Here is a 22,138-nt window from a genome sequence, read left to right as displayed (position 1 = left end):
TCTTAATCTGCCATTTAGCAGTGCCACTTAAGCATTTTATCTTAAGTGGCACAGATCAGTAAAATAAAACAATATCTACTTTATAAACATTATTATGAGGGTAAAAAGAGATAATGCATACAAAATCTCTTAGTATAGGGCCTGACATAGAGTGAACATTTCACAAATAGCTGCTGTTGTTAGTACTATACCTAGTGTGCCCGCTGGGAGTGATAAGCTGGGGACAGTGCAGCTCTGTCCAATGTCAAAGCTGCTAGCTATCATGAGGGTCAACTGAGTTGCCCACTTGCAATGGGGATCTGTGAACAACTGAGGGACAGGAAGATCCTGGGAGCCACTGGAGAGACAGGAAAAGTCCCTGAGGCAGGGGGAGTGTGGCTGGGAATTGAGATTCACTGAGCACTTTAGGCACAAGACCTAAGTTCAGTCATTTCGTACAGGAACCAAAAGAATATTCTGAGACTACCTTCCGGCCAGGGGACTTCGGTCCTGAAGACCGCTCTCAGGGAGGCTCAGTTGGTGGGAAGCCCACACACAAGGTGGCGGCTGGACCTTGAATTGGTGGATTCCAAGCAGAGGGTGTGGCCCTGGGAAGGAGGTGTGTCCACAAACTTGCTCTTTGCTCCTGGGAGTCACCAAAGGCATGTGCTCATTTCCACGATGCAAATTGTCTCGCCAGCATGGAGGCAGATTTCTGGGAAATGAGGTTCCAAATCCAGAGGGTTTGAGTGTCTTGTGAAAATTCTTCCTCTCTTAAAGATGCCCCTGAGACGTGCCCCGCCCATGGCTCCTGAGACTGGGCACTCTCTTAAACGGATTCCTTCATTTCCACTCGAGATCAAGTTTATCTTCTGTATCCTCATGGTGCAAACCCAGGTCACACAAGAGGGTAAACAATCTTTCCAAACAAACATACAGACCCTCTGGGGGAAAAATTCTCCATTTTGTGAGCATGACATTACCTTTTGCTCATTTTCTTGTTACTGGGCATTTGAGTAGTTTCAGGTTTTTGAGTTTTGGGCTACTATGAACAGTGCTGATCTGTTGCTCCCATAAATGTTGTTTGGGGGCGTGTGCACGCGTTTCTGTCGCGTGTGTATCCAGGAGTGAAGTGCTGGCTGGTGGGTGGGTGTCCAATCAGCTTTAGTAAATATTGTCACTTGGTTTCCCCAGCGTGTCTGTCCTGTCTCCAGCAGCGGATGAGAGCTCTGGTCACCTCACATGCTCTGCCACACTTGGCACTGTCGGTCTGAGAATTTACAATGGTATGGCAGATCTCATAAACACGAAACAGTGAAAAAAAGCCAGACATAAAAGAAAACATGTGGTCTGACTCCCATTTGCATGACACCCCAAAACAGGCAAAAATAAGCTAAGCTTTAGAATCAGGATAGTGGTGCATGAGAAGTGCAGCGGGTTCTGCGGTGCAGGGGATGCTTCGTTTCTTAGTCTGGGTGCCAGCGACCCAGGTTTATTTATTCCCTTTGTGGAAATTCATCAGGCTGTATACTTACGGTTTGTGCACTTTTACATGTTATACTTAAATTAAAATTTTTAAAAATTTTCTTTCAGTCTTCCTCTCCCCCTTCTTCTTTCTTCACAGCATTTGGTTGGGAACTGTCCCCATCAGAGTCCCCCTATGGCCATGCGACCTGTACAAGTTGCACGGGGTCGGCACTCCGAGGGCCTGCGACTGGTCCCATGCCCCACGGTCTCTGTCTTCAAATTCTTCGCATGTTTTGAACTAAGGCCCTTTTGTTTTTGTTTGGCTCCGGGCTGCATGCGTCATGCACTCGGCCTTGGCCACAGGCCAAGTGTCTCTCCGCAGATCCCCGCCCAAGGCTTTGACGGGCACTGAAGACAGGGCCAGGCTGCCCCTCTGCCTGGTTAGAGAAGGCGCCCAAGGCCCAGGGCGGCCCCAGGGTGGCCCTCCCTCCTGGGAGCACCTGCAGATGGAGTAGCTGGGGCTAGAGTAGGTCCATGCACAATACCCACCCCCAGCCCTGGCCGGCTGCCTGCCCTCCCATTTGATTTCTTTAATTGTGGTAAAATATAGGTAACATAGAATTGACTGTTCTGGCCATGTTTAAGTCTACAGCCAAATAGCATTAAGTACATTCACACTGTTGTATAACTGTCTCCACCATCATCTCTAGAACTTTCTCATCTCCCCAAGCTGACCCCCTGTACCCACGAAACAGTAACTCCCCAATCCCGTCAACTGCTTTCCTGACTTTCTCTGTGTGTCTCTCTTCCCAGTGACACCGCGAACCCCATGAGGGCTGGGTGGGGCTCTGAATAAAAGGGGGCTTGTACACCGCACACAGGGCTTGGGGGAGTTCTGTTAAATAAATGAAACTGGGGGTCTAATCTAACCCTTGTTTGGAGATCGTGTTGGCTTTTGGACTAATAAATTCTCTAAATTCAGTGTTGAGACAGTGCCCAGCGCATAGCTGGACCCAGACCTGTTTGCTGACAGAATGAATGAAGCATTAGTAACTCTGCCCCTTATGGAGCACTAACGAGGTGCTGGGCCTCTTACACACAGGACTTAGAAAGAGCCTGACGAGCCTGACACTCCAGACGTTTCCTTCTTTTCTTTCGAATTGTTATCCTATAATAAATACATAGATCTATATTCTTATAATATAAACAAGAGGACTCATCTTTTGAGAGAGAAACCAGCTCAGAGGTGTTGTGTCTCCTGCCAGAGGTCACACAGATGGCAGATTGCTCCACCCATGGGCAACTCCAAAGCTCAGCACTTTCGATATTTACTTTTGAAATTATTTATAAAAAAATAAATATTTACACTCTGGAAATTGTCATTTGTAATATCTCCCAATGTCAATGAACCCAAATAAAATTCTGACTTTTTAATTTTTGTGTAAATAAAACTAGCTTTCCCTTTCTGATTATAAACACGCATGTACTCGAAAAAGAAAAAGAAAAATTTCGGACACTATAGAAAGTGAAAACGTGATATTCTAAGGACTCGTTAGAATGTTCTGTCAAGATTCATGGCAACCCTACACAGGGGCAGCAGGATTTGGGAAACACGCCCCTTATCAATTCCTCCCTCCGAGTTTTTCTCCAGGTCAAGGAATATATGTGTTCCAGTCAATGACCTTTCTTTCTAGAGCCTTCTTTCTTCGACGTGCTTCAGAGCGATCCGAGGGGAGCGTGGGGATGACAAAGCTCCATCTCCCTTCTGACCCACAGCCTGCGTTTCCCATAAGCTCTTGTTTTTAACTCCGAGGCCTGGCCTCCAGCCAGGCCAGGGTTGTTTTCTGAGCCTTGGTTTCTCATTGGGGTTGAGCGTAATAAGGAAGTTGTCAAGTGAAACTTGTCCAGGGTAGCTGAGGTAAGCCTCCTGTCTTTGCAGGAGCGGGAAGCTGCCCTGGGTCGCGACGGGACAGGGCGTCGGGGCAGCCCCTGGATTGGCTGCCCGTGAGCTCAGCCCCTGGGAGACACTGTATATGACTGACCGAAGCGTCTTCTGAGACACTCTGGAAATTGGCAGCAGCAGCCTGGTCTCCCTGGGGGAGCTGGGCCTACCGTCCCTCCCTCACTGGATACCGCTTCTGGCAGCCAGGGGGTGGTGCGCAGCCTCTCAGCGGTCCCATCGCAGGAGGTCCTGGCCAAGGGTGTCCAGGGACAGGAGCGGCTTTTGCGGTCCGAGGTTGGTTGAAGGATACTCTCTCCTTAGGGGACTGGAGCAGTTGGAGCAGTGGGTATGTATCTTTGGGTTCTGAAAGGAGTGTAGACCCAAGAGTCAGACCCCAATACTGCTTTTAGCTTGCTGGGCCCTCCCTAGGCCCCAGTTTCTTCATCTCTAGAAAGAGAGCAGTGTTCAACGACGTGGCCTCAGTCGGGCTCTCCACAAACTTGGGCCTGTAAGCTCTGAATGCAAGTCAAGGAACTTCACTTTCTTGGGCCTCAGTTTCCTCATTTGCTCGTTTCCTCTAGGATGTTGTATAGGTGAGACTCTAGACTTCATGTGAAGGTATGTGGTAAAGGGTCGCTCCACGTAAACAGGAGGCGATATTATTACCCATGGCTGGATTAAGGTCTAGGTTTTAAGGTTTTTGGAAGTTAGTTAAAGAACAGGGAGCCCTAGCTGGTTTGGCTCAGTGGTTAGAGCATCGGCCCTCGGACTAAACGGTCCCGGGTTCGATTCTGGCCAAGGGCACGTACCTCGGTTGCAGGCTCAATCCCCCGCTCCAGTCGGGGCACATGCGGGAGGCAACCAATCGATGTGTCTCTCTCACATCGATGTTTCTCTCTCTCTCTCTCTCTCTCCCTTCCACTTTCTCTGAAAAGCAATGGAAAAATATCCTCGGGTGAGGGTTTAAAAAAACAACAGGGAGACGTTCTGCTCTGGCTGGGATCGGAAGGGGACCATCTAACACCTGGGAGCTGGGCATGGGAGCAGGACGGGCCCAGTGCTGAGGGAAGAGGCGGCCACCTGTTGTTCCCCACGAGCTCAGGCCTGGGAGGTTGTGTGTCCCCTTGGAGGCCCCTCGCTGCTCTGCATGTGGGAAGGCGTGACCTGTGATGGGTCCCACACCATTGAGGGAGCCCAGGCTGAAGGCTTGGAGCTCGGACAAGAATGGCTTTCACCCGAGGGGCCTGGAGTGTCCATGGGGCCACCTTGCTGAAGAGAAATAAAAATGAGCTCAGGGTGCAGCCCTTGACCCTCGGCTCACTGATTGGCTTCCTGCCCAGGAGTCTGTGAGCCCTGCCCTGTGTGGACAATTTTTGCCTCTGGGGCACAGGTGGGTCTATACCTGGGCACATGTGGTGTATAAGTCAGTGTGTACAGGTCACAGCGGGGGGTGTGTGTGTAGATGTAGTTATCTCTGTTGGTGTCAAACAGAAGATTTACTCACCTCTAAGTGCGTCTGTGTGTGTGTACGCGAGTGTGTGCGCGTCTGTATTTACTGGAGGCCCCTTGGTGTAAGAAGAAGAATAAAGAATTTAGAATCCAGCCGGGCCGGGCGTGGCTCAGTGGCTGAGTATCAATCTAGGATCCAGGGGATCGCAGTTCGATTCCCGGTCAGGGCACATGCCCAGGTTGCGGGCTCCATCCCCAGCGGGGGCGTGCAGGAGGCAGCCCATCAGTGACTCTCTCATCATTGATGTTTCTATCTCTCTCTCTAGCTCCCTCTCCCTTCCTCTCTCTGAAATCAGTAAAGATATTAAAAAAAAAGAAAAAAAGAAAAAAAAGAATTTAGAATCCAGAAAAGTGGATCTAAGCCCCAACTCCCTCCAATTCCTGGCTGTGGGACCTTGGGCAAGTCTCTTACCCCTTTGGAGCCTCTGTTCCCCACGGCAGCCCGCCTGGTTGACGGCCTGGCCAGGATGGACTGAGTAATGTAGATGAGAGGGCGTCCTGGACGCCGTGTGGCAGCACACAGGAGAGCTGGTCACGTCTCTGCCTGTCTGTGCATCGTTTATTCCTTCCACAAACACTGAGAACCTCCCAGGCAGTGTGGGCCTGGCAGGGGGCCACGCAGGCTCTGTCCTCTCCCTGAAATGTGGAGTTAAGGGGGGCAGATGGCAAATAGATGTTCAGATAATTATTCCCTTGGGTCAGGAAAAAATAAGGTGCTCTGAGTCCGCGTAGGTCTATGGTGTGTGTGTTTCTGTGACATGCGGGCTGCTGTGACAACGGACCACAGACGGGCTGCTTGTAAGCAACAGAAATGTATTTCTCACCGTTCTGGAGGCTGGAAGACTGAGAGTGGGGTGCCGGCAGTTTCAGTGCTTGGCTAAGGTTTCCTGGTTCATAGAGAGTCAACCGCTCTCTGTGTCCCCAAGTGACGGAAGGGGCCAGAGAGCCCTCTGGGGTGTCCTATAAGGACACTAATCTAGCTGGTGAGGGCTCTGCTCTCATGATGTAGTCACCCCTCCCCAAAGGCCCCGCCTCCTAACACCATCACGCTGCGCATTAGGATTTAACAATGAATCGGGGGGACACAAACATTCAGTCTACAGCAATGAGTGTCTGTGGGTGTTGGCTCTGGGTCCACATGTGTGCCGCACACACCGTGGCAGCTATTTGTTAAATTCGGTTGTGTGGAGTCCGGGGTGGAGAGGGCAGTGGCAAAATCGGCCTGTGAAAGTGCCCAGCGCCAAGCAGTTTACAGGGTGACCCAGCCGGCTTAATAAATTAGAGGATCCTATAGAGACGAGGGGGAGGCGTACTTAGTAATAAACCGAAAAGAGCAGCACGCTCGGGGAAATCGGCAAACTTGGGCTCCCCTCGCCCCCGAGCAGCCCTGTGGGCCGGTCTGGGGTTTGCCGGTCTGTGTCATGCCTTATCCGAGGTCCCGTGATCACTTAGGTGTTTCTAAGTGAACTTGGACTTTGCTCCGAAACCACTTGCTGCCGAGGTGACGGACAAGTTTACAAGAGCAGCTGGGGTTCCACGCAGGGAGGGTCGCCGCTGTCTCGGGGTGGCTGGTCTGGAAGCTCGCCCTTCCCGACAGCCAGGCCGCATGTGGGTGGTCCCCGGGCAAAGCAGGGGCCCAGAACGGGACAAAAGAGGAAGGAGAGAGAAAGTCTCGCTTTGATAAACTCTGGACAGGCAGCATTTACAATCGCAAGTCTGGAACGATTTCATTTCAGGACGCATAGAATGGGGTGTGTGTGTCAGAGAGAAAACACGATCTTCTCAGAGCTGGAGACATTAAAAGTCTGAGGACACATGGGCCAAAGAGAGGCTCTTCCGAAGTGCCTCCCCGGGGTGGGTGGGTTTGCCCTCAAGCCACACTCTCTTAGCCCCAGGCCTAACTTTGGGAGGCAGATCCTCTGGAACTTTAGGGCAGGGGGGTGCAGGCTGAGCTGAGTCACAACTGCCCGAGAGGAAGGAGCTGGCAGGAAGAAGGGTGTGGCCGTGGCAGCAAATGCTGCAGCACCTTAAGGGAGGGGGGAATGGGAAGAGGTCCCTGAAATGGAATTAGGGGGCCTTGGGAGATCCCGGAGTCTCTCTTCACCCGGGAAACTCTCTTGTATGGCTAGGGCCTCACGTCACCCGTCCTGCCTCCCCTGCCTCGGTGGCTGCAGCTGCTCCTCCCCTCTCCCCCAGCTCCCTCTGGGCTCAGGGCGCTGCTGCTCCAGGGAGGGCGTGGGCGAATCAAGGCAGGCTTCTTGAAAAACCCCCATTGCCGATGACACGCTGATTAGAAGTAGCAGCGTTTCCTTCAGATGCGGTAGGAGGACACTGCGGCCATCAGCAATGGTGACATGGTTTCCATAGCAATGACAGGTTTTGGAAAGATGACTGCGCCTCTTTTTCCATTAGCTGGGGAAGGATGCTCAGGCCGCTGGTGCCACAGGGCCCCTCAAGCCGAGTTAACGCAGGGAGGAGAGGGGCTGGGCCGAACAAGGGTGTCCTGCGCTTTCGGCTGGTTCTGTGGTTTTCTCTGCCAACCCCATCCAATTTGCCCCGAGCACAGGAACATAGTTGGAAAATCAGAGAGGACCCTGACACTATTCAGTAAATATTTCTGGCTCAGCTTGCTTCGATTTTAAAATCAAATAGAGCTTCCACCTAATTTTTTCTTCCCTTTAGACCGCATGATACTAAAGAGAGAGCAGGTGGGGGGTGGGGGATCACTGCCATGGCCTCTCAGTCACATCCCCACTCCCGCCCATTGAAGAAGGCCAGAGCACGCTCGCTCATGGCCGGAGCCACCGGCACCTTGTTTGTCACTATTTCCCTAGCCCTGGGCGCAGTTCCTGGTGGGAGGAAGGCATCCTGCATGTCACTGCCACCTTCAGATCTCTCCATGCTTCCCATGCCTTTCCTTCCCTATGTGCCTTCCTCACATTCACACGATTCCCCACCTCTGAGATCACAATGATAGATTCTTGTCCCTGTCTCTAAGCTGGACAGAGGGAGAGCACATTTTATTTTTTTATTTATATATTTTTAATCCCCACATGCTTAGAAAGAGGCAGGGAGAGGGAGGGGGGGAGAGAGGGAAACATCGCACTGGCAGCCTTTCGGTACACGGGACGGTGCTCACCCACTGAGCCACACGGGCCAGGGCTGGAATACATTTTAAAATAAATGGACCAGTTAGTAAGTGCAGGAAGTAGGATGGAAATACATGATACATACGTAATATATAAATCTAAATACACTAAATTACTTAGGAAACGTGTGATAAGGCTATAATTACAAAGCAGAGCAGGCAATCTAGGAATCTGAACTTCACAGGAATCTCTGCGAGCTCAAGTTTGGGATTCAAAACCGTATTTTATTTTTTGTTTATCTTTCACTGAAGGGCAAAGGGTTTCTGAACAACCTTGGAAACATCAGGAAGCCCAGGAGTTTCCGATTAAAGACATACAAGTTAATGCCCACGCTCTGGGCCGCTTACCGTGCCGCCCAGGGCAGCGGGTTCCTCTGCCTTTCCCCCGGCGGCTGCGTTCTGCACGGAGAACGGAGGGGCCGCTCTGCTCTAAGATGGGACAGGTCCTGATATATTTATTGTGTGTTACCCACACATCCAGAGATGCCCTATGCATGGTATAGTTTGCTGTTTGTGTTACACATTTATTTGTCTAATAAGTACTTATTGAGGGCCACTGACCTGCCGGGCACTGTTCTAGGCACTCGGGATACAAGGCCTAGCACAATAGGCAAAGGGGAGGGAGAGAGGCCCAGACAATAATTAAACATCTTGTGACAAGGTAACCGGAGTGGGGCGCGGGGACAGGATGTGCCAATGGGGTGGTGCACAGAGAGGATCTCCAGGAAGGTGACATTTGAGCAGAGCCCTGAAGGAAGTGAGGGAACATATTATTAGGCTGTCTAGGGGAAGAACATTCTAGAAAGAGGGAATAGCCAGGGCGAAGGCCCCGAGGCAGAGCGGGCCTGAGGGGTAGTGAGCAGGGCTGTGTGCTGGGAGCCGAGTGAGTGAGGGTGACTGGAAGGGTAATGAGACCAGGTCATGGGGTCTTGCCAGGCATTGTAAGGACTTTGACTTTCACTCTGAGCAAAAGGGGAACCATTGGAGGTAGGAGAGTGACCTGCTCCAACTGATGTTGGAAAAGCCCAGGGGGTGATTAAAGAGGAGAAATTACTGGGAGGAGCACAAGAGTGGAACAGGAGACCAGTTAGGAGGTGGTTGAACTCATCTGGGTGAGCGGAGCTGGAGGAGGTGAGGAGACCTGGTTGACTGAGGTCTGGACGTGGTTGGAAGTGGAGCCAACAGGTTTTGCTGGTGGGTCAGATGTGGGGAGTGAGAGGAAGAAAGGAGTCAGGGTGACTTCACATTTTTGTCTTGAGCAACTGGAAGGGCAGAGTTGCCATTTACAGAGGTGTTTTGTGAAATATTATTTTTTTTAAAGATTTTTTATTGTTTTTTAGAGAGAAAGGAAGGGAGAGGGAGAGAGAGAAACATCAATGTGAGAGCGAGCAACTGGGGTATGTTCCCTGATTGGGAATTGAACTGGCAACCCTTGGTGCATGGATCGATGCCCAACTGAGCCACCCCAGCCAGGGCGTGAAATATTCTTAGCAGCCCATGGGACAGACAGACAGGACTCAGGCCCAGTTCAGATGAGGGCATTGGGCCAGAAAACATGCGTGAGCTGCCCAAGTCCTGGCTGGTAAGGCACAGACCTCGGCCCCTGGCTCCAGCTGTTTGTTTCCTGTGGCTGCTCTAACAAGTACCACAGACTCAGCGGCTTTGGAACAACATGAACTGACTGTCTTACAGTCCTGGAAGCCCGAAGTCCGAAATCAGTCTCAATGGGCTAAAATCAAAGTGTTGTCAGTGCCGCTTTCCTTCTGAGGCTGGGGTCGGGGGCTGGGAGGAGGGCACTGTGAGATCTGGGCCACGACCTCCTGTGGCTCAGTTTCCTCCTCTGGAAAATGGGGACAAGGGCACCCCTCCCTCCTGGGGTTGTTGAAGGATGAAAATGGGACCACAGCTTGGAGAGCTGAGATCACCCTCGTTAGCGGGCTGGGTGGTTGGGCAGCAGTCAGCAGGCCTCTTCTAAGGGAGCTCTTTGCTTTGGTTGTAGCACAATGGAGTTTCCGCGGGGCCCGAGGAAGCCTTTGTCACAAAGGAGAGCCAGGTCTCTGGACAGGTCACAAGACCCCAGGAAGAACTTAGAGTCATGGGAGGGCCAGTGCCTTTCCCTGCCTGCCACCCCTTCCAGGCAGGCACCTCCAAGGAGGGCCAGCGACAGGAGCGGGCGTCCCAAGAGCCCAGTGTCTCCAGAGGCTCCAGGCACCGTGGGCATAGCCCCCAGCCCGGAGGGGACAAGGGAGCTTCTCCAGAGTGAGCAGAGGCCTCTGCGGGACACCAAGAAGGACAAGGCACAGAGTCGGACCCAGCAGGGGTGGCTGAAGACTGCGCTGAACTTCTTTCTGAGGACAGGCCCGGAGGAGACCAGAGACAAGGCCAGCAGGAGGGCGAAGGGGAAGGAGGGCCTCCCCCAGCCTGCCGAAACCTCCGAGTGGCCCGGGCAGCCATCTCCCAGGAAGAAAGCCCATGACAAGAAGGGGGGCCGCAAGAAACATGGTCACAAGAAACATGCTGATGAGGAAACCAAGGGGACCGACGCCCAGGAAGCCGAAGGCCAAGAGGCAGTGCCGCCTCCGACGGCTATGGCCTCAAGGTCCCAGGAGACTGACCTGGGCCGGGGACCCAGGGGTGAGCAGACCATTCCCATTTCTATGGTAACCCCAGTGGCCCACCCCAATGGCTAGGGTGCTCTAAGCTGGCTCCTCCAACCTCTCCACAGAGGGGGTGGAAGGTAGGACGGCTGTCAGAACAGCCCCGGGCTGAGAGCTCGACGCCAGACCCCAGCTCCACCGCCAACTAGCTGTGTGACCTGGGGCTGGTGACTTTCCTCTCTGAGCCTTACTTTTTTTTCACTGATAAAATGGAGATAATGACAGTTTCTGTATCACAGGGTGGCTGTGGCCCAGAGCTGGCACTTGGAAAGTGCTCGGTAAATGATAGCTATTCTTGTTAAGTACTCTAGCTCGAGGATCATGGACCAGGGAGAAATGGGAGGCAGGGAGGGAGGCGAGGATGGGAGTCCTATCCTCGCACTGGTCCACAGGTGAGGACTGGGGGTGGGTGTCAGGGAAGTGGACAGGGCCAGCTGCTCGGGTGCTGGGTCTAGGCTTGGCTCCATCAGGAAGAAACTTGCTGTGTAATCTTGAGCAAGTTGCTGCCCCTCTCTGGAACCTTTGATTCCTCATTTGTAAAGTGAGGGAGCTGGTCGAGAGGTGCCTTCTTTTCCTGACTCAGTGTCCTGGGGTTGAATGCCTCGCAGGCACCTAGAGGAGGTGGAGCTGTGCCCTGTAGCTTTCCAAAGACCCATGTTATAGTGGAGAGAGAGACTCAAGGAAGACCCAGGATACTTTGGGGGTGGGGGAAGGAGGTCTGGGTTGAGGCAGCCTCTTTTCAAATGGAAACCTTGGTGTGTTTCTGATTTTTTGGTTAGGCCTAGAGCTGGCTACAGCAGTACCCTCCTGCTGGGAATTCAGTGCTGTTTCCTAGCGTCAATGAACAAAGTCAGAAGAATGTCACTGACATACCCCTACCCGCCGCACCCACACTTGTTTTCATCTCTATTCCAGGCGGGGAGGATTCTGATCTCCACCAGTCCTTGCTCCTCGAGGGCCCGAATGCTGGCATCTCAGAACCTTCTTCGCAAGCCACAGGCCACTGGCAGGTTGAGAAGCTCAAAAAGCTTGACCGTGAGTCAGAACCTACTGTCTCCTCTTTCCCGCAGCTGGGCGACTGCCCTGGACAGCTGCTTAGGCCCCAGCTGGTCGCTCCCAAAATGCGTGTACTGACCTTGCAGCTTCTGGTGCTTCTGGCTACATTTACTTATTTCATAGTTTCACAGTAGGGTGTCTCAGGAATTAGAACGGCCACTGGCAAATGCTCCTGCTTATGAGTTAATGAGCATGGGACTTTTTAGTCTCTTTAAATCCATAAAAGGAATTTAGAATCAAGGAATATAGAATTTATGTGTATATATTTAAATACATAGAAGAATGGACAGAATAGTTCTATGCATACTCATATACACACAGTTGTTAACAGTTGACCATTTGCTTTGCGTTTGTGCTTGTGTGTGCGTGTATACGTTTGTTGTTGAACCATTTTAAGTAAAATAATGCTTCATCCTTAAATACTTAATGCGGGTCACCAAGAAATAAGGACAGTCTCATACTCAACTACAATCCTGTTGTTGCCCCTAATAAAATCAAGAATGCTCCATTAATCTAATTCCCTGTAAAGAATGGGCATATTTTGAAAGATATGAAAGGAATCAGCTGGTAGACTGAGTCAGGGAGTAAAGGCCAAGCAGGATTTCTAAATGAGAGAAGTGAGGGAGGGGAGGGAGGGGAGAAACAGTCTTCGGAGGCCCTGGCACAGGGAATCTCGTGTGCACCTCCTTCGGTGTAAACCGGCGGGTCAGCAGCTAGCGGAGGCCGCTCTGGGCACGCTGTCTTTGCAGAGGTGGACTGGGTAGCAAGGAAAACCACTAATGTTGCTGTGGCTTCTCCGCAAAGACTTGGTAGTGTAGTTGATGCATCGCTGCGGCAGGCTGCCCGGGTAGCATGGGCTGGAGTCCCTCCGCCTCTAACCCCACCAGAGGCCAGGCCTCCACCATTTCTACCTTTTCTCCGACTGGCATTTTGCAGATTGGAAGGAAATAGTGGGGCACAAGGTAAACGCTCAAAAGACCGACCTCATGTTTCCTGCCTGGGATGTCATGCTTTGGCCTAGTACCACTCCCCTGCGGGCCTCTCAGCCCTCTCTCAGGAGGACCTGCCCCTGGGATGTGGTGCTTTCCACCACATCTGTGGCCTAAGGAGCTATTTTGGGGACCCTCGTTTAACACAGGAGGCCCAAGTTGGTCTCAGAAGTCCAAGACAGTCATTAGAAAGTATTCTCTGTGCATCTGGAAAGATTAACTTGTCCCTTCACTTTCTTCCAGAGGATACTATCATCCAGATGATAGTGCAGCTGCTCCGAGACGTGGGAGACCATTTGGAAGGGGAGGTGAGGAGCCGCCTGTGGAGGTCCCCGGGGGCTTGATGTTTCCCCCTCCTGCTCCCTCCCTCCCCCCTCCTCCCTCTGCCTGCCCTACCTGTCCTTCAGGCCTCCCAGCTCCCCTGCCCCAGGCTCTGTCACTCCCTTGCCTGGGGACACCTGAAGCACTTGGTTGCTATTGAGTTGCTTCTCAGGGAGCTTTCCTCTCTCCTCAGGTCAAGGACCTGACTCAGTTTCTCTCATCTCCCCCACAACAACTTCAAGCCCCTGAGCCAGAGGTGGCTCCACAAAACCCGGCAGCAGGCCTCAGGAAGAAATCCCAGGAGAAGTCTAACCTCAAGAGAACCATTTCTCATAAGAAGCAGGGCTCTGAGGAGTCCAAGAGCGCAGGGGCTGCAGACGCTCCCAGGCCGGGGTCCCGGCCGACCAAGAGGCCCAGCTTCCTGTACCTGTGTTTTGGGGGCCATCGGCCCTCCATCTCCAACAGCCTTGGTGAGCGGGCTCACCATTACAGCAATACTGCAGCTGCCTCCAGCTCTGGAAGCTTCCCCAGGGTTGGCATTGGCCACTCGAAGGGCAGCCAGCCCAGCTGACTTTTTCTCTTCCCTGAGCCACATGGGGAGGGCCTTGGGGAGGAGAAGAGGGATGCCAGCAGGCCACCCCCCCACATACAACACCTCACCGGCTAGGCAGCCCAGAGAAGCCCCCAGTGGAAATTGTATTCAGGGACCCCAGTTGTCCGCATCTCCCTGCAGCCTCAGCTCTCACACCCTGGCAGTGGGGAGGCACAGGAAGGAAATGCGACTGGGAGGCAGGAGACCTGTGTTCGGAGCTGTACTTTCTATGTCATTCTGCATCTTTGTGCCTCAGTCTCGCCTATAAAATGGGACACTTACCCCCTGTGTATCTATCCGCCATCAGCCCTCAGCCATTTCATTACCTCCATTTACAGACGAAGGAACTGATACTTAGGGAGGTAAAACAGGGCTCAAGGTCATGGCCCATCGATGATGGAGCCAGAGACAGAGGGAGAAAGGATCGTCCTGGGTGTCAGGGAAGAACTGCCTGGCCGGGGTAACTTACATTTTAAAAAGGAGGGGCAATGCTTTACACCAGGGGTGGGGAACGCTTTGTCTGCCAAGGGCCATTTGGATATTTATAACATCATTCGTGGGCCGTACAAAATTATCGGCCTGAAAATTAGCTATGAAAAATGCTCCTAGATTTATTGAATTTCGAGTCCCATGGTTGCCTTGGCAGGGGCAGGCCAAATGATGTTCCCCACCCCTGCCTTACACCAAAGAGGGGGTTTTCATGCAGGGGACTCTGGCCCGAAGCGTTAATTCATTCTCTGGCATCTACTCTCCAGATAGTGGATCAAGCCAAGCTGGTGGAGGGGTGAGGTCGCGAGGGGAGGGAGTGGAGGGAACAAAGCCCAGGAAGCCAGGTGTGTGGAAGTACAAAGGCCCTGCCCAGCAGCTCCCCCCCCCCCCCCCCCCCCCCCCCCCCCCCCCCCCGGCTCACCACCCTGCTCAGTCCACCGTGATCTGGCCACAGGGCCTACCGTGGAGACTCTGCTAACTTCTGTGCAGTAGTTAACAGCCTCGGGCTAACAAAACACGCTCACCATTTCATTTTGCTTCTCAGACCTGGAAGAACCTCAAGTCCAAGAGGCCTTGTCTACAGACTGTGGGGATCTACATCCCTTCGAGCCGTCCACCCAAGCAGGAAGCCAGGGGCCTGGAGAGGACTTGCAGCCGGACAGAGCCTCGGAATGCAGTGAGTACCTCTCTCCTTGTCTCTGGCCTCACCCCTCCCTTGCAGAAGAGAAACTGAGCCAGGGAGAGGCAGAAACTTGTCCTGACCACCTTCTGAGTGCAGCAGGCTGGGGAGGCAGTGTGGGGTCCCCAGCACAGGCACCCAGCCGCACTGCTGTCAGTCACCCTGTCTGAGCCTCCACGCATGTGAAATACCTGGGGGGGGGGGCGGGCGGGACATGACACAGGCACTTCGAAGAAGGCATCGGCCCACAGGACAGGCTGGGTAGAGGATGTGATTTAGGGCCTGGGTTTGAATTTGGGCTCTGACTTCTTCCAGCCGTGTGAACTTGGACAAGCTGCTGCTTTTCTGGTCTCAGTTTTCTCATCAGTGTAATGGGAATAACAATAGAACCGACTTCACAGAGCTTGTGGAGGTGCTAAACAAATGAGAGCCAATAAAGCCCTGAGAGCAGTGCTCCTTAGCAGCTAATAAGTGCTAGCTGTCATTTGTTGTTATTGCTGAGGTTGCTCAGAGCCCCGGGAAGAGCAAAGAGGATGGGAAGGGGCAGGGGCCCCAGGAGGGAAGCTCAACAAATGGTAGCTGCCTCACGATTGTTGTGTCCTCATGGCGGAGCGAGCTCAGAATCATCACTGGTAGTTCCGTGGGTCTGAAGATGCTCTTAAAGATCTGCTCCCCCACCCCCTTCTGCCTGTTTCCTTTCACCAAAAATGTGCCTTGAATGGGAATGGGAAGGGCCCTGTGCTGCTTTCCTCACACCTAACCAGCATCTCTAGGCCCTGGCTGGGGAATGGATGAATGAATGTGTTCCCTTGAAACGGGCCCTGCCCTCAGGCCGCGCCTCAGGAAGCTGGGAGTCCCCTGGGCCAGGCCTGGGACAGCCACACATGCAAGCACCTGGGAGACCCGTGAGAATCACCCACCCAGGCCTTAGGAAATGAAGGATGACCATAGAAAAGCTCTGATCTGCACCAGAGTGAAAGCAAACACTTTGTTCATTTTAGGAGAATTTATCCAGAAGATCATCACCCTACTCCAAGATGAGGAGGAGCAGGAGGGAGAGGTGAGGAGGGCATTCCCCGCAGAGACCCTGGCCCTCACTCTGGACCCCCGGCCAGGCCTGGCCGAACTGGCCTGCCCCTCCCCCAGTTCTACACCTGGCAGGAGCCCTGCTCTGCTCCCTCCTCCTGCCTTGCAGCCCCAGGGCACGGTCCCTGTCCCACCTCTGAGCGTCAGAGTAGCTTCTCTCTGGGCCACACTCTCTGGGCCAAGGCAGGTCTCTTGGTTTCAGGGGCTGCTGGTCCCTTTCCCCAGCTCACTTGCAATTTCCTCAAAGCCAAGGGCCCTGACTCATTCTCTCTCATCTCATGGCAGCAACTTCAAGTCCAGGAGCTAGAAGGGGCTCTAGAAAACCTGGTCCAGCCCTGCAGGAAGAAATCCCAAGAGAAAAAGTCCAGCTTCAGAAAAGCCTTTTCTCATAAGAAACACAGCTCCAAGGAGCCCAAGAGAGTGGGGGCTGCAGGTGCCACCAGCCCCGAGTCCCGGCCACCCAAGAGGCCCAGCTATCTGCCCCTGTGTGTCGGGGGCCATCGGCCCTCCATCTCCAGCAGCCTTGGTGAGTGGGCCTGGGGTTGCCATGGTAACAGGTTGCCTGGGGGGGCCCCCCTTCCTCCAGGGCAGGGGTTGGCCAGCTGCAAGGCCTCCTGTTCAGTCTTGACTTTTGCTCTGGGCCCTGAGCAGAACGGGAGGTGTGGGAGGACTGCGGGGAAGAGAGGGGCGGGTTGCTGGAGGACCCACCGCTCTCAACACATTCCCCACATCCCACCACACAGACACACACACGCAAACATTTTAAAACAAGTGTGGTAGGAGAACAGTGCCTCTGTGTTTTAGACAAGTGTATCAGAATCACCTGGAAGCTAACAGAAAAACATATAGAGCCAGGTTTGATGGAGGGTATGCCCTGGGCCGGCTCTGTACTGCACCGGAGTGTGCGGGCCGCTGGCATACAGTGATTCTGACATCTACGGAGTGATACTCCATGCCCCTTTCACACGTTAGCTCATGTAACCAGCTCACAACCCTGCGAGGCCAGTCTTATTACCCCCATTGAACAGATGGAGAAAGTGAGGTTCCGACAGGCTGAGTCCGCAGAGCCTCGCAGAGTTAAAGGGGAAGTGAATTCACCTGGGGGACCTGCTGGCAGGCCTGTTTGTTTTCCTCCCAGGCAGAGAGGAGGGAGAGGGGGTTGGTGGAAGAAAGAATGAGATTTCTGGAGGGGCAAATGGAGTCCTGTGAACTCTGAGGTGGGCCCAGGGGCTTGGGGGCTCACCCAGGAGCCTGGAAAACCAGGGCCCCACTCGTGCCAGTGCCTTTGGATAGCTGCTTGTCAGAACCTAGGCGCAGTGACGGGCTTGTGGATTTGACAGGTGCAAACACACTCACACAGCTCCTTTCACCCTAGATCCGGAGGGTCTTGAGATCTGGGACTCTTCGCCTGCAGAAGGGGGACAAGTTGAGTCCTCAGAAGCACCCTCCCAGACCAGAGGCCACACGCCGGAAGGGAGACCTCTGCCGGATGGAGCACATGAATCTAGTTAGTATCTCCTGCTCTCACCTGGGATGGTGCCCCATGGATTTCACAGGCTGGACCTGAGTAGGGAACTTTAGGCAGCTGACAAATATCCAGGAGACCTCGAGGGGCAGGGAGGAGTGAGGGGTGACCTTACAGCTGGGCTGCTGGGGCGGAGTTGGAGGTGGGGAGCCTTCTTCAGGTAGAGAACACCTGTCTATTATACGGGATGTAACTTCCCCCCAGCCCACTGGTTTGCTTGAATATTTCATTAAATTCCCAGCTTGCTCTGGGTCTCATAATGAGAGGTGTACTGGCAAGCAGCTCTGGGTGGGGTGTCAAGAGGGAAGCCCTGCTCTGTAGCCTTTGCAGACTTCTGTGGCATAAATATCCCCACTGGCTAATCTCAAGCTGCCAACAGTTTATAACAATGGGTCCACAATTTCCCTGAGCATTTACAATGAACCCTTGGTACAGACGGCCACCTGCATACCACTGTTTATAGCCCTGGCCGATGGCTACACTCCTGCTCCATCCGTAGCCATGAAATTCCCCTCCCAGCATTCTGATGAGCTGCTCCTGGTCCCAACTCCCATTCTTGACAGTGCTACTCTGTAGCCTGGATAAGGGACTTGGGAGGTCTCAGTTTTCCCATCTGTCAAATGGTTACATGTGGAGCCCAGCCCAAAGTCCCTTCTATTTCTATAAAGCAAACCCAAGCAAAGCTCTCATGCTGCAGCTCCAGCTCCAGCTTGGGGAAGATGCTTCTTTGCCCTTCATAACTGATCTGTGTGCTGTGCTTTAGAGACAAAATAGTCTGTAATCCATGGATGTGCTACGGCAGAACTTATCAACAGTCTCTCAATTCTTCTTTATTTGCCTTAGAGGAGCTGATCATCCAGAAGCTGGTGGTCCTTCTCCAAGGGATAGATGGCCATTTGGGGAAGCAGGTAAGGACGACTCAGTCCCCCCAAGGCCAACTCTTGAGTCTCATCAACTCACAGTTGAGGCCTGAGTTCAACCCCCATTTCTGTATCTGGGTGACCTTGGGTGTGTCCCTTAACCTCTCTGAGCCTCGCTTGCCTCTTTTGCAAAATGGAGAATTAAATACCTGCTTGGCAAAGTTTAGCGTATATATAGAAAACACCACACATGCAGCAGATGAGTTAAATGCTAGTTTAAAATAATATAAAGCTTGTGCAGCTCCCTTGCCAGCCAGGACCTCCTCCATCTAAGTCCTCCGTGAAGTTCAGCTCACCTCCCACCTCCCAGGAAGCCTCCTTCCCTGAGTCTGGATGGAGTTGAATTGGGGGAGGCCCTGGCCCACCCTTTGGCATCCATCTGATCTCCAATTCTTTAAAGCTTTTAGATTTCCCTCCCTGCTAGATAGCCTATAAAGAGATGATTCCCTGCCCCCGAAAACCTCACAGTCTACTGGAGTGACAAACACAGATGGCACAGGAAGGGGCCATCAGGTGTGAGCGCAGGTCACAGATGAGTGACAGTGTGGCGGACGCTCTAGGTACCTGGCAGTACAGTGTATCCCAGCCCAACTCCCCTGGGCCAGCACCTGCATCCTCTTACCTGAGAACTGGCTGCCAGAGCCACTTTGCCACCCCTGAGGTAGGTTGGAATGAACACCCTCTGCCTCCCCAGGAGCTGCCCTCCACCGGCGGCTGATGGGACCTGGTGGATACAGGCCCCAGGTCCTCTCGCTTAGGCATAAAGGAGCTGCACCCCGGACCTTGTCTCTGGGGCGGCCTCTGGAGGGGCCTAAGACAATCAATACCTAAGACATTTAGGTATTAAGAGGAAGAGGCTTAGATGGGAACTAAAATTCATCAGCATCTACGCTAACAAAATATTTTGCATAAACCACCTTCCTTAAGGCCCTCCCTCAACAGTAATCAAATCAGGAGGGTGGGGTATCACTTCCCCATTTTCTACATGGCCAGGCCGAGGCTCAGAGAGGCCACTCAGGTGGTGGATGCGATTTAAACCTGGTTGTCTGGGTCCAAAGGCCTGCATTTTCCCCAGTTTGTCCTGCTATTTGCAGCCGGACCTTGCAGGACAGATCCTGAGTGGCTGTGGGTGGCAGAGGAATGGAACCCTGGAGCCTGGCTGCGTAGAGTTGGAGGGAGGCTGTGGGTGGGAGGGTCACCTGCCAGCGACACTGATGGCCTGCCTTCGTTTCTGCTTCCAGATCAGGCGACACCCCAGCTTCAAGAAGCTTTTTTACCAGCTCCCAGACTCCTCCCTCATAAAGCTGGCAGCCACCCTGCGCAGACGGGGCGCCCACTCCCTGGAGCCCCACAGGGACCTCACCGAGAGGCCCTACCAGTTTGCCTTCAGCTTGGCTAACAAGTTTTCTGGCAAAAATTGTCATGCCACCCTCAGCCTGATGGGTCTGCACTACCCCCAGTTCCTATGCAAGGAGGCCCAGCAGGTGAGAAATGGCAATATGGCACAAGTGACGACAGGATCTGCTTACTGACCCCTGCTCTCCCTGCCTAGTCCAGGACTTCTGGGGTCCAGCTGAAATGCCACTCCCGTGCTGAGGCCTTCCTAGACAATTCTACACCACCGTGACCTTTTTCTTTCCCAAAACCCTCACTGGCTTTACTTGATGACTAGCATCTTCTTTATCCGGCTCTGGTCCCTAACTGTATGCATTCTCATACTTTCTGATATCAGTGTGGAACATTGGACAGACTGCTATCTTAGTTGCTATCGTATTATTTCATGGGTTCTGCTGCTTGGGTCCCCAATTTGAGACTGTCATAAAATTTAAATAACAAAGCTAAGTAAGATTATATACCAAGCAAGAGATGGTGGAGGTAGACCAGAAGGAGCCTTCACAGACCTTGGTCATTAAGAAGAGCAATTGCTTTCATACTTTGTCCCCTCCCCCAAGGCTCTGAGATGGTCCCTTTGGAAATAATACTTATTACTGATTTTTTTAAAAATCTGAGTTTTCACATGTTTTCTGGAAGACCCTGATAAACAGTTTCCCCCACCCCTTTCAAATCCACTTAAGATAACCTGTTTACAAACACTGGACCCAGACCTATAGAGCAGAAGCTACTGAACGAGGGTGTGACTTTAAAGGACAGAAATGTTCTGTTTGTGGTGTTGGACACATGGAACCAGAACTTCTACATCCCAGTGGTCCCCTGGGAAACCAGAGTGTGATTGCAATGATGTCGCCATCACTCAAACACTCTGTCTTCCTCTCTGAGTTGATTGCCTTTGGAAGCCATGGCTAAGCCTTACAGGAAAGCTGGTCTTACTTCATGATGTTTGTACATTGTTAATCGAATGCTCTGCACAACGTTGGCTTATTTTCCTGATGAGGACTCCTTGCGACCTTAGACCTCTCTTTACTCAGCCTCTCTGTCTTCTCCTGGAGAATGGGGCTATTACAGATAATTTGCCCTCTAAGATGGGTCAGGTAATAGTTTATGGAGTGATCTGAGTTCTTTGTGAGAGATATTACAGAAACATCAGATCCGACATCCTCAGTAGCCCTAACTCCATCCTCTGGTTCTATCATTCATTCATTTATTCATTTAACCAATAGATAGTGTGCTAGGTGCTGTGAGGGCCTGTGGAAGGTTCTGCCAGTGGAAAATACAGAATGATCACTGATGACAAGATTAAATATCAATTAAATGCCAAATTAGTGGTAACTGAGGTCAATAAAGCAAGTTGGCTCTGGAAGACTTCCAGGAGATGGCAGGCATTGATTTTGACTTTTGGGAACAGAGAGGCTGCAGATGGGGAGAAAGGGCCAGGAGGACACCATAGGCAGAAGGTACCATACGAGCAAAGACGCAGAGGGGGAGCGAGTATGGTGTGTTGATGGATTAATGAGACGGCTGTTGTTACCAGAGTGGAACCCACAGATAACTGGGCTCTGGCTAAAACCTATGTTCTTTTTCTCCTCCCAGAACATCACAAGTCCTGATGTCCAAAGTCCAGATTGAAAGCTGTGCTTTGCACTCAAGTGCCCTTGAACTAGCCAAAGAATTAGTGGCTTTAGCCAGGGGACCCTGAAGATGCTTCATGATTGTCCCAATTCAGTGCTTCGCAGACACGGCTGCAGACAGAGGAGACAGCCATCTGTGTCCTCACATCCCCGTGGGCTTGCCGAGGACACACGACGCATTCTTCCACAGCACGAGAGGCAGACACTGCGCTGGGAGAAATAAGCGCCGGACTGGGAGTTAGGAGACGCTGGGCTCCAACTGCCGACCTGCTTCAGACTTGCTGCAAGGCCCTGCCTGTCCCCTGTCCTCTCCAGACCTTGGATTCTGGGCTGGAGGTGACTCACTGTATCCCTTCTGGTTCTGTATTGCTGAAATCTGTCTAAAGAGGAGTAGTGAGTGCTTCTACTCTGTGGCTAAATATACCGTCCCCACTGAGCTGGAGACACCGAATGAATGAATGAATGAATGAATGAATGAATAGGCAGAGAAGTCCCAAGATCCAGGCGGCATTCCTGGGGGGCCTTGCTCCTCAGCTGGAATTGGACAACCAGTGATCCTGCCTCTAAGCTGTGGGTCAGGGAGGAAGCCGGGGAGCTCCCTCAACAAGCACTGGTCTGCAGTGTTAGCCTGGGGGGTCAAAGCCCTGCATTCTGGGGACAACCCTAGTGCTGACTTACGTGCCCTTGGGTGACACTCCTGGTTTTTACTTTCATTTAAGAGTTACTAAGTCCTTAATCTTATATTTTTATCAG

General features: G+C 52.6%; 1 protein-coding gene across 1 annotated transcript; it reads left to right on the top strand.

The window, feature by feature from the left end:
* Positions 1 to 10,045: 10,045 nt before the first annotated feature.
* On the top strand, positions 10,046 to 21,383 carry BNIP5 (BCL2 interacting protein 5; the record flags this gene model as incomplete). The annotated part of the gene is made up of 11 exons (XM_081140603.1): positions 10,046 to 10,679; positions 11,618 to 11,737; positions 12,991 to 13,055; positions 13,262 to 13,538; positions 14,694 to 14,825; positions 15,830 to 15,888; positions 16,200 to 16,440; positions 17,290 to 17,421; positions 18,283 to 18,347; positions 19,601 to 19,843; positions 21,348 to 21,383. Exons 1-11 carry the CDS (start codon positions 10,049 to 10,051, stop codon positions 21,381 to 21,383), a joined length of 2,001 nt encoding a protein of 666 aa, XP_080996729.1. The 5' UTR covers positions 10,046 to 10,048.
* Positions 21,384 to 22,138: the final 755 nt, after the last annotated feature.

The sequence above is a fragment of the Miniopterus schreibersii genome (genome assembly GCF_964146895.1).
Source record: "Miniopterus schreibersii genome assembly, chromosome: 6".
In the NCBI taxonomy this organism is placed as follows: domain Eukaryota; kingdom Metazoa; phylum Chordata; class Mammalia; order Chiroptera; family Miniopteridae; genus Miniopterus; species Miniopterus schreibersii.
The sequence above is the reverse complement of the archived record's forward strand: the minus strand, read 5'-3'. Positions and strand labels throughout refer to the sequence as shown.